This window comes from Pleuronectes platessa, chromosome 19, assembly GCF_947347685.1.
Source record: "Pleuronectes platessa chromosome 19, fPlePla1.1, whole genome shotgun sequence".
Lineage (NCBI taxonomy): Eukaryota > Metazoa > Chordata > Actinopteri > Pleuronectiformes > Pleuronectidae > Pleuronectes > Pleuronectes platessa.
Genome location: NC_070644.1, coordinates 1,753,480 through 1,766,154, shown reverse-complemented (window position 1 = coordinate 1,766,154; position 12,675 = coordinate 1,753,480). Strand labels below are relative to the sequence as shown.

General features: G+C 39.7%; 1 protein-coding gene across 5 annotated transcripts in view; it reads right to left on the bottom strand.

Annotated features, from left to right (window-relative positions):
• Window positions 1–6,943: 6,943 nt before the first annotated feature.
• The window catches only part of lrsam1 (leucine rich repeat and sterile alpha motif containing 1), a 26,653-nt gene continuing 20,921 nt past the window's right edge, over window positions 6,944–12,675 (bottom strand). For 4 of the 5 annotated variants that reach the window (XM_053411906.1, XM_053411903.1, XM_053411904.1 and 1 more), the window contains 7 exons: window positions 12,493–12,573; window positions 12,082–12,177; window positions 11,473–11,571; window positions 11,257–11,388; window positions 10,472–10,538; window positions 9,077–9,285; window positions 6,944–7,976 (listed from right to left, as the gene is read on the bottom strand). In XM_053411906.1, coding sequence (XP_053267881.1) covers window positions 7,854–7,976; window positions 9,077–9,285; window positions 10,472–10,538; window positions 11,257–11,388; window positions 11,473–11,571; window positions 12,082–12,177; window positions 12,493–12,573 — 807 coding nt within the window. In that variant the 3' untranslated portion in view covers window positions 6,944–7,853. The remainder of the gene's footprint in view (window positions 7,977–9,076; window positions 9,286–10,471; window positions 10,539–11,256; window positions 11,389–11,472; window positions 11,572–12,081; window positions 12,178–12,492; window positions 12,574–12,675) is intronic. The other variant, XM_053411908.1, reaches the window with a different exon arrangement.

Genomic DNA, 12,675 nt, shown 5'->3' with positions numbered 1-12,675 from the left:
TCCTATCCTCACCTATGGTCATGAGGGCTGGGTGATGACCGAAAGGACGAGATCGCGGGTACAAGCGGCCGAGATGAGTTTTCTCAGAAGGGTGGCTGGCGTCTCCCTTAGAGATAGGGTGAGAAGCTCAGTCATCCGTGAGGGACTCGGATTAGAGCCGCTGCTCCTTTACTTAGAAAGGAGTCAGCTGAGGTGGTTCGGGCATCTGGTAAGGATGCCCACTGGGCGCCTCCCTTGGGAGGTGTTTCAGGCACGTCCAGTGGGGAGGAGACCTCGGGGAAGACCCAGGACTAGGTGGAGAGATTATATCTCAACACTGGCCTGGGAACGCCTCGGGATCCCCCCGTCAGAGCTGGTCAATGTGGCCCGGGAAAGGGAAATCTGGGGCCCCCTGCTTGAGCTGCTCCCCCCGCGACCCGACCCCGGATAAGCGGATGACGATGAGAGATGAGATGTTTTTATTTTAAACATGCATGTAGAAGAGACAGTGAATCCTCAAGCCATCTGTGGATGGCACACATACGCCCACATTAGTGAGATGTCGGACCCTGATGGGTAGCACACAACTTATCTAATCTTGGACAGATGGAGGTTGTCAGGCAGAGGGTCATATCACCCTCACAATATGTTGGATGCATGTAAATGTTTATTCAAAGACATTTCAATTTGTGGGGGAAAAATTGTCCTGAAAATTAGAAGAAAAAATTTTTTTAAAAATTGTCTAATCAACAAAAGATTTCGCGACCCCCCTGCAGTACCTCCGCGGACCCCCTAGGGTTTCAATAAGGAGTAATGTAGACTTTGATTGTTTTTGGTGTGGAGGGGTCGTGATGGAGTGGGAAACGACCTGTTTCAATAACAGAATTCTTAGAAGGGACTGAGTGAAAAAGTCCACAGAGTGACTGTTTTCATACTTTGAGGGTCCCTACTGACCCCCTTCATGTAATTATGGAAAGTAAAAGCCCATAAAATGTATTTTACACAATATGGGCCCTTTAAGGAACTACCCCAGAAATTGGCCCAGTTAATGTTAAATCTGCTGCAGGAGGTTGTGTTAAGCTTCTGAAACGGATTTAAGACCACGTCTTCAGCTGTCAGTCCATCACAGTAGAATAAGCTTAGGGTTAGGGTTAGTCAGTTAAACTCCAGAAAATATTATGACTGCCTCTTCTTGGTTGTGTGGATAATTTATACTCTGACTCAAACATTTTTACGCATTACCATGTTTATTCTGCAGAGGGACAACTATGGAGAACAAACTTGACAGTTCCTTAAAGATTTTACTTGGTTTAATAAATCCTATGACACTGAAAGTGACTCAAAATGACTAAAGTAGATTTGACACAATAAATATTTTGTCTGAGGGTTAGAAAAAGAAGAAAGGCTTAAGGTAAACAACTAAGTGCTGATAGTACTTCTTATATCTGATAGTACCTGTGTTCCTCTTGCAATTTCTCTACTTCCTCAGAATCTGAAGAACTGCTGTCAATGATGACAGGTGCATGGATATTGGTGTATGTACTGTGGAAGGACGTTACAAGAAAACTTTGAAATACATTTAATCTAGTCTGTGTCTAATATTCTCACACAGAGATGTTTAAGCTCTGTAGTCCAGTACTTTAACCTAATAGTCCATGTTTAATTTCAAATCCAGTGTTCTTGAGTACAGGGCCAAAACAATGACAAACTATGTCACTGTCCTTGTACTTGTTACTATACTGAAGATGTCAGAATAGAAACATTTTTTTGTTATGAGTTATGACTGACTTGTTGAAGTCACTTGAGGTTAGGTACTGAGGTGATCATCTGTTGGGGCCTTGTTGCACTCTTGGTCTGTAGCATTGATAAGACCACACATAACAGCACAATAAAAGTAATAACAAATGTAAGGTACTATATACATATAAATACACATGTACAAATACTGTATTTCAATACTTACTCTTGACCTCAAGGGTGATAAGCTCTTCCAAAGGCCTCTTTGCAGTGTTCAATGGTAATCAGGGTGTCAGTCCCAGGGATATTTTTAATCTTAGAGCCATCAGGATAGAGCAAAACAGTTTCTTCATCTTTGAAGCTCTGCTTTCCAAGCCAAATTCTCTGGCCCTTATACAGTGACCCGAAAAGTGTTGGACCTTAATTATTTAATCTCCACCCCTGACCGGAAGAAGTTTGTGCAGAGTTGTCACATTAATTTGTTAAAACCCTACTTTGCTCGCCCCCCTGTCCCGGGTTCTGGGTTGTCGTTTTCATCTGTTGCTGCCGTGGTTCCAGTGGGTCCTTCAGCTCCACCTCTTGATCCGAGAGGGGAATTGGAGGAAGAGTGTTATACACCAGATAATCATGTTGAAAGGGCGTCCTAAAAATTCGGAGTTACTTTCCAATCTTGATGTAATATTGAATAATTTACCTGAACCAAAGCAAAAAGAGTGGGTGAATATGATTTAAAGATTATCTCTGCCTGTTCGCACAGCTCACATTGACTAAGTTAATTTGTGTTTTTACTCCCTGCAGGATATCATTCTGTCCATTCGGGTTTTCATCTCTCTTAAACTGCTTCTTAGGTACCAAAGTTGCTGAGGGGGGAAGTCACGATGCTCAAGGGTGAGATTGCCTGGAGGAGTTAACATTAATATAGCTAATTGTGTTTATTGAAAATCTGTGCATGTGTTGCTTTAGTTATTCAACAGGTATTTGATAGTTGTCGTAACATTTTGGGGATCCAAGGGAGGACCCTCAGTGCGGGTTTGCAAAATTGGACCCGTGCAGGACTCTGCGTTTCACCAATTGCTATTTGCAGGCATTCTACTTTAATGAACTCATCCTACATAATTAATCACATCAACTTTAAATTCGGTCAGTGCAAACAAACAACCTAGACTATGAAAGGTTGTGCTAATCATAACCTTTCCTACAACAGCAGGCCGTGGCCATGTCTATATATTTTTTTATAAGTCTATCCTGAGGTAGGTACACGTGAAGTCACAACCAGGTACTAAAATGCCTTGCAGCAACAATAGCAACAAATAGAACTGCTTCCAATGCCTTGCCACCCAAAACATCAAAAGCAGTTCAAAGGACATAATTTGTGCTTGAGCGGGAACAGGGACAGAGAGGGCCTTGGAGTGGTCAGATGGAAAAAGGCAGAGACTGGGAGATGTTGGTGGACATGGGCAAGCGGCTTACAGTCCCATCACACCACCCTAAGACCTGCCGGATACTCATGTCCAACAGTTAGGCATTAATTAGTGCGGTAGAACATACAAGGGATATTCTCCATCTCACCCTATGGTCTACAATGTTACAGTGTTTAGTTTAAAAAGGCAAAGAGGTATGCATGTCTGATCTACTGAGTGGGCCCCATGGCATTCATAATGCTGACATACAAGCCAGTAGCCAGTCCTCAGCGTACCCTCAAGTTCGGCCTAACATCTGCTGGTGGTTGCTAACTCCTGCTGGCATCTAAATGGTAGTCGTTAACTTTGTGTAGAAGACCTTCAGGATATTCACTGTCTTTAGTTATGTTCTAAAAAAAAAAAAAAATCCAATTTGAAGTACTATCTAACAGAAATGACAACTTAACCTTCTAAATGCTTTCCTCACTAATGCTCATTTCAGTCTGGGTTATGCTCTCAACATTTCACTGAAACAGAGCCAGATACAGTTTTAAATTAAACACTGGTTTTCATAGTGATAGTCTAATAATGAAGACATGCTCATTCTAACAATGCAGACCTATTGGTCTGTCGACCTTTGTCTTGAAACGGCTTAAGACCTAATTGCCTAGCACTGACTATTTAGTCTCCCTTGATGACCACTACTCAACTAAGACCACCTTAACATAATGGGTCCCTCAAGGAACCATTGTGGGCCCTGTGCAATTCATTTTCTATTCCTGCCATATATGAAGTATAATGCTGTATTACATACAGTATAATCCTCAGACATCAGACCTTCAGTGCAAGGGACCCCGGCCCTAGCAACAGCAGTATTTGAGCCTTAATAAACAGCAATGGAATATTAGGAGCTGAGGAAACTCCTCCTCTATACTCAGCTAAGATATGATCCAATCTGCAGTGGCAGATCGATTTGTCCACTATTTAGGCCTAAAGCTACAGCTTATCAAGAAGAAAAATAGCCATTAAAACTTACAATTAGCTAGTCATGTTTATGGACAATGAAGGATTTGGTAACATGGGGGATCTCTGGCTGGTCACTTTTGAACATTTTGTCACTATTTTGGAAGGAACATAAGGACTATTTCAATATAAACATACAGAGAAAGGCTTCTAATGCCTGCACATTATATTTCAAAATAACATGAACATGAGTCTATTTATGTTGCTCTTGTATATATTTTTGAAACATTTATTAATTATGCATTTATTTGTTTATCCATCTAACATTATCTAAGTGAAAACCAAGTGAAATAATGACTGATATTATGCAGCATTTGAACTTTTTGTTATCATTACTATATCATTACTATTTAAATATTATTACTATATATATATCATCAGTGCTGTGAAAAAGTACTTGCCCCCTTCCTGGTTTCTTATTTTTTGGCATATTTGTCACACTTAATTGTTACAGATCATCAAACAAATTGTAATATTAAACAAAGATAACCCAAGTTAATACAAAATACAGTTTTTAAATGAAAGTTTCATTTATAAAGGGAAAAAAGCTATCCAAACCTACCTGGCCCTATGTGAAAAAGTAATTGCCCCCCCTTGATAAATCATGAATGAACTGTGATTAACCACATTCTTTGGAAAACTGAATTCAATTTTATTGGCCACACCCAAGCCTGATTACTGCCAGACCTGTTAAATCATGAAATCCCTTTAATAGAACCTGTCTGACAAAGTGAAGTAGGCTGAAAGATCTAAAAAAGCAACACATGATGCTTCGATCTAAATAAATTCAAAAACAGATGAGAAACAAAGTAATTGACATGTATCAGTCTGAAAAGGGTTACGAAGCCATCTCTGAGGCTTTGGGGCTTAAGCGAACCACGGTGAGAGCCGTTATCCACATATGGAGAAGACTTGGAACAGTGGTGAACCTTCCCAGGAGTGGCCGGCCTGCCAAAATAACTCCAAGAGCACATCAACGACTCATCCAGGAGGTCATAAAAGACCTGAGAACAACATCTAAGGAACTGCAGGCCTCACTTGCCTCAGTTAAGGTCAGTGTTCATGATTCAGCGATAAGAAAGACAGTGGGCAAAAATGGCATCCATGGGAGAGTTCCAAGGCGAAAGCCACTGCTGACCAAAAAGAACACTAAGGCTCGTCTCACATTTGCCAAAAAACATCTTGATGATCCCCAAGACATTTGAGCAAATATTCTGTGGACTGACTAAACAAAAGTTGAACTTTTTGGAAGGTGTGGATCCCATTACATCTGGCGTAAAACTAACACAGCATTTCAGAAAAACCACATCATACCAACAGTCAAACATGATGGTGGTAGTGTGATGTTCTGGGGCTGCTTTGCAGCTTCAGGACCTGGACGACTTGCCATAATTGATGGAACCATGAATTCTGCTCTCTACCAGAAAATCCTGAAGGACAAAGTCTGGCCATCAGCTCGTGACCTCAAGCTCAAGCGCACTTGGGTTATGCAGCAGGACAATGATCCGAAGCACACCAGCATGTCCACCTCTGAATGGCTCAAAAAAAGCAAAATGAAGGGTTTGGAGTGGCCTAGTCAAAGTCCGGACTTAAATCCGATTGAGATGCTGTGGCATGACCTCAAACAAGCCATTCATGCTCGAAAACTATCTAATGTGGCTGAATTAAAACAACTCTGCAAAGAAGAGTGGGCCAAGATTCCTCCACAGCGATGTGAAAGACTCATTGCCAGTTATCGCAAATGTTTGATTTGCCGCCAAGGGTGGCACAACCAGTTATTAGGTTTAGGGGGCAATTACTTTTTAGGACTGGATAGCGTTTTTCCCTTAATAAATTAAATCATCATTTAAAAACTGCATTTGTCATTTACTTGGGTTATCTTTGACTAATATTAGAATTTTTTTGATCTGAATCATTTAAGTGTGACAGATATGCAAAAAAACAAAAAAATCAGGAAGGGGGCAAATACTTTTTCACAGCACTGTATATGCACTGATGCTTTCTTTACAACATGCAAAGGATGGATACCAAACAAATTAATACATTTTCTGATGTCAAACCTCTTTTATTGCTGAGGTTGTTGGTGATCCACCAGAATACACGAGTCCATCTTAGGTTTTATTGGGTCATTAGAAGACCATTTCATATTGTAGAATGTCATATATTTACACTGTCTAATCTTACACAGTCTACTTCTGCATTTTGTAGACTGACAACTGCTAAACTCACTGCAATGACTTATCACTGTCACACTGCCGTGGTCAGAGCAGTGAAGAGATGACACTGTTCCCATTGAATGGAGAGAAGAAGCTTCAGCAAATCTTTAGATTTTAAGAGCATCCATAAGCTTTTAGTCGTCTAGGTTTCCCCCCTGACTGTAACCGCTCACATGGACATCCTGTGGTATAATAAATATATACACTGTATATCAAATAATAGTAAAAGTATCAGGGTAGGAAAAAGGAAGTTACCAGACACCGGTGGCAGGTCATTTGAGCTCATATAGAGACCTCTTATCACATCATTCATTTACATGACATTCGAAAGTGCTAAAGTGCCATATTCAATCGCAGGAGCATGAAGATTGGGCCATACTTTGTAAATAAAAGGCTCAAAATGTAAAATCTCGAAGTTTCATGGAGATAGGCTGGTACCACAAAACAGTATTTCTGATGTCTGTGCTGTGTACACCCATGTTTCCAAACTACGTACAGCACACAAGGACATACTGTTTCAGAATGTTCAGGAGACATTAAGCAGTTAATGTCAATTGGGGGATTCTGGTAAAATGTATTTTCTTACTGTTTTACGGAATTTTATTTTTACTTCCAAAATAGGCAGTATACAGTAAATTCACACATATAGACATACATTATATATTTATACTTAAATATAAGATGTTTATTTTAGCCATTTTCTGTGAACTTAAAATCACTTCTTTATTCTTCATCCCTTTTTCCGACACTTAAAATGCAAACTCAGCTTCTTCTTCATACTAACTCACTCGTTATTATTATGGTCAGTTGTTATTGTCTGCTACTTTTTAATAAGCTGAAAATGTACGTACATATTGGATATTTATACATGTCTTTGTTTCTGATTACCACACAGTCATACGGTAAAACATTGTATTAGTTATTAGATAAGGGTGAATAAGGGTGTCAATAGGACCCCAGAAGATAGTTTTGGGTGCTTTGATCAATCCATAGTTTGGTGGATGTCAAGAATAGATCAAAAAGAGGAGAAACTTCATTTGAAAATGAATTTTCAGTCAAGTAATCATTATATGCTTCGATAACTCCCACCAAATAACACAAGATAAGTAAGGATAAGTACAGAGGGACCTGGACGAACTATCAGTAGATTCTGTATAAGTTGCCTTAGTCAACACATGTTACTTTGGTTGCAGAAACAATTAGTATTTTTAGAAAAAGGCACATATCAGTTGAGATAAAAATTATACAATCAAAAGAAACTAAAAAAATAAAACAGGCTTGGAATAACAGTAAAATAACACCATTAAAGAATTCTATTCAAATTCGTTTCATAATAAACATGACCAAGAGGTTTTGGATAAAAACAGGAAAGTTGCTTGACTGTTCACAATCCAGCTAATAGCTTTTCTATATAGGAAGAGGTTTGCTCACAGCTGCTTCATGACCATGCTTAAATAAAGGGTGTTGCCGTCGGTGAAGGGCAGTGGTGTGGCTGGTTCTAGCCGTGGTAGAGTCGTACATGCTGCGATATGTTGCTACGACACAAAGGGCAGTTCTGCAGAGCGTTGCTGCACACCTGACAACAGCAAACATGACCACAGGGCAGGAAGATGACCTGAGACTGGAGAGAGAAGATAATCAAGTGAGTCACATGCAATAGTCTTTACATGGCTGCTAACATTTAATATTTGTACTTAATTACCACTCCTTTTGTTACAAAGATTTTCCAAAGTGAGAGCATTTTTCTGGAGTTTCAGATGAATTTTAAGGCCCGTTCTTTTTTATCCCTTAAAAAGTGTTAAGATAGAGAATGGATCCAGTTTCACCTGGGAGTTTTCAGCCTTAACAGAAATCTACTCAGCCTCAGCAGATTTACCAATGCTGCAATAAACTTGACTGACTGACAGCTTTTTTTCTGGATTTGGTTGATTTGACAAAACTTAAAGGACTAATCGTGTGACCATTTTACCACAGTTGATATGGTTCCTTAGGGTCTTAATGAAATGTCTGTAACATATTTTGGTCAAAATACCACAAGGATCATTTAAAACAGCACCCTTTTTACCCTGTCTAAAACAGTCCTCCTCAGATTGACCTGTTTTGAGTGCCCCCCCCCCCCCTCAACGTTGTGTGCAGAGCTTTTGATAGACAGTTTAGAAGGATGCTAGAAAACTTACCAGATTTATGTGCAATGAAGATGTTATTATTAATGTTTTTCAGAAATAGAAAGAAAAAAAACTGTTCATGTGTGTGGCTTTTATTTTTAAGTTTGAATGATTAACTGCACTGGTGCAATTTTTTTTATACATAACATGCAAGCTATATCAGTGGTCTGTTAAACTACCGACAATCTATAGTCCCAAATTGACAACTTTTCAAAATAAAAGATCTTTAATTCAGTTAGAGAGCACTGCAGAAAAAAAATGTAATTAATACTTTTTTTTTCAAAGACAAATTTCCAAATATGAAGTGATTCTATGAATGTTGTTGCCATGACAGAGATCAGCACCTGTGCTGTGGATGGTGAGTCAGTCGATTATGTTAAAATAAAATACAAATGTATCCTTAGTTTGACCCAGTTGTCTAACACTGCTATTTTTGAGGACGTAGAAGACATTTTAACTCAACAGACTGAACGCACACTGGTTTATTAAATTTCTATTAATATTTGTGTCCAAACTGCACCAAATAATACAATAAATTGCATTCATTTTTTCTTACCTCTTTCTCCATGCAGACCACACACTCGGAGCTCCCCGGTCCCTCCACGGGGCTGGGTGCTGCCGGAGTGACAGGGGATCCTGGGGTGAGTGGGGGGCTGGGGATCTGGGCAGCTGATGTATTGGGAAAAGAAGGAGGGGAGGGAGGCGATGGAGCTGTGGGGATGTCTTCTGCTGCCTCATCCTGAGGGACCACCTTACATGCTCCTGCTGAAGGAGGACATAATCAGTGTACTGACTGAGGTTAACAATTCTAGATCTGTTCTAAAAGACACAGAAAGCCAATGCAAACTTAAAGGGATAGTTCGTCCAAAAATTATAATTCACTTGCTATCTACTCACCACTATGCAAATGTGCAACATTGCAGCCAAATCTAATACAATTGAAGTAAAATGTCGGATAACAGCTGACATTTAGGCTACAAACATGGTGTAAATGACACTGTTTTGAGTCGAAATTGAATGTCGGGGCTAATGGACACTTGGATGACACCACAGGAGCAGTATGGAGGCATTTTATGTATTTTTTTCAGTTGTTTTAATGCGTTTGAAGTAGGTTTCCATTTACTTCAACTGTATTGGATTTGGCTGCAACGCTGTTTACCCCTTAAACTCAAAAAGCATTTTGTGGACTCAAACAATTCATCAAACCCTCGATTGGCATAGTGGTGAGTAGATGAGGGAATTTGATTTTTTGGGGTGATCTATCCCTTCAAGAACAGCAGTGTTTTGAAACCATTATAGATGTGCAGTGTTGTTGGTACATACACTGAGGACATATGCACGTTTCGTTACATCAGAACAGAGACAGAGTTCCTACGCATTTCTCATTAAAGAATTCCACACATTTTCAAACTTTTCAGAACAATTTTCAGACCATTTTTGACACCTGAGTAAACAAGGTAGATACACATTATCAAAATAAAATCCAACTCCTAACATGTATGTTTTTGATTTCTGCCATTCACAAAGTGTTCAGAACCCCTTCATTGACTTTTAACCTTTTGTTATGTTGCAGTCATTTGATAAAATCTTCATCTATGACTCTTTCTGAATCTTGACATGTAGATAACTTCAGACCAGGCCTCTTATCACAAGTCCTGTTTCAGGACATAAACAAATTTGTGTGAATAAAAAGTCACTTCTGTAAAATTTAGTGGCAGCATCAAACTACATTAATGTTAGTACACTCTGTGCTCATGTTCCTGTTGTCTCATTTCATCCTATGACTATTTGCTCGGGCCGCTTGTATTCAGCATGTTGTGTGTTCTTACGATTGTTTTGTGACAAGTGTAGCCACTAATTGATTCTTTGATTTGTCAAGCTTTGTCGAACTTTGTTGCCAAATGAACAATAGTTTTGTAATCTATAGTGATGTAGAATGTGTGTACAGTACCTTCTGGTTGGTGTTCCTTAGCCCAGTTCAGAAGAGCTTTCTGGATTCCTACCTCATTAATGCCAAGCTGAAAACAGATACATGTACACTACTGATCATTCTGCACAATCCTCATTAGAATTCATCTTTTTGGTGACTGTGGACCCAACACAGACTAAACTACCTTCTGAATTTATAAAACATATACAAATATAAAACAGCTACACATTAACATATCAGCAGATTCATAGCAACATTACTAGTCCAAGTATATTCAATCTCTGTTTTTCCTCTACGTCAACTCCTGACTTAAATATCTGGCACTTTCGCAGCTCAATACTCCACTGTGCTCCCTAGCTAGTCTCTAACCTTGTCCTGTTTGCAGCAGACACTAGCATCACAACATAAGCGAATATTGTGCTTGAAGACAGCTGGCTACTGTGCTCAGAGAACCTAGAGTGAACCACTAACGTTAAGTTGAAGGAAAGAAAACCTAAACAATGAGCTCAGAAACAAACTCCATAGGGGAGAAAGGAACAACAGTTAAGTGATGATTCAATGCAGGGTTTTCATCACGGACAATCAGTTTGTGGTCATAGGATACATTTTTATCAAATAAATTTAGATTATAGCCACGTTAAGTTATCTGCTTTGAACAAATACCATTACAGCTTGCATTGGCTGGACAGATCTGTTACTAATCATGTCTAAATAAGTTCAAGTTGATGACTATTATGTGGTCGAATATCTCTGATGTCAGAGTGGGTACTGCTGGAAATATGTTACTGATGATGTTGCACACAGACCTTCTTGAGGTCAGAGGAGCTCATGTGGCGAAGGGCCTCAGTTGTCACTCGATGATGAGCCAGGATGGGCAGGTAATGTTGAGCCGCCAGTTTACACAACAGGTTCACCAGCTCTTTCTCAACGCCCGCTTCCTACAACAACATGACAATTTTACGACAGTAAGCTCATGCTTCACATGTCTCTTTGTGTCAGTAGTGTTCTGCTCTTTTCTTCACCTGCATTCGCAGTGACATGGGCTTGGCATCCAGCAGCCTCTGATATTGGATCATCCAGTAGTTCTGCTGGTTCGACGCACACTTCTGCTCCAGCTCCACCTAGAAAACATACAATGATTACTGATCTCTTTCAACCATTCTCCCCCTGAATTGCAGAGACAACAGGGGAGATGGGATCATTAACATTTTAGTTCAGATGGCCACTGGGTAAAGATGAATATGAAATTCATGTAAAATGAAGAAATAGAAATTTGGGAGCAACTGAGGATGCAATGGAGAAAAGCATGAGGAAATGTTACAAGAGATTAGTTAGTGAAGCTATCATCATAAAAGGCAAAGTGACCCTCTCAAATCAATCGCTCGAGTCAGACACAGAGCAGGGTTCTGTTTAAGATTTCTCCCTGGTAAAGGGAAGTTTTCCCCGCCACTGTCACCAAGTTCTTGCCCACTAGAGATTGTCAGGTATCTGTAAATAATGCTGTCAAGAATACAATCTTGACCTATTCCGAAAAGTTCCCTTTGATAACCTCTGGTATGATTTGGCACCATATAATCAGAGCTGAGTTGATATGTAGTCTACATTAGTGACCTCTGAGGCTGTTTCCTCACCAGAATCTGCCGCAGCTCCTGCTCTCTCTGCTCCCTCTGCTTCAGCAGCTGCTGCAACATATCACTGAGAGCTGTGCGCTGTTCCACCAGAACCTCCTGCACACCCATAAACACACACCAACCCGTAAGGTAAAGTAACAACACACAGTCATTAGAAAATGATGTTAAAGAGTCTAAAAATTAAACAGTCTCTGATATCATTCGCATATTTACTATTATCACCCAATTGAAATTACATTTTCTTTGCGACATCCCTTAACTTCTCATTAATTTTTCAACATCAGCAGACACATTAGTGTTGCAAAGGAGCAATGACATGGAAATAACCAAAATTATATAGTAATCAAGAGAAGGAAGAGAAAAAAATCTGGTAAATGTGGGAAGACAGAGAAAGGGGATGTTGAAACCCACCTGCAGGTTCTCAGCATCCAGGTTGCGTCGTTTAATTTCCAGTTTAGTCAGTTGCATTAATTCACCCTCAATGAGCTTGATCTGGGAACAGTGGAGAACCGGACATCAAGCTTACAGGGAAAAGGACATGCAGCTGCATTCAGAGTCAGGAATGATCCTCTACCTTTTTGAAATAGTATACAG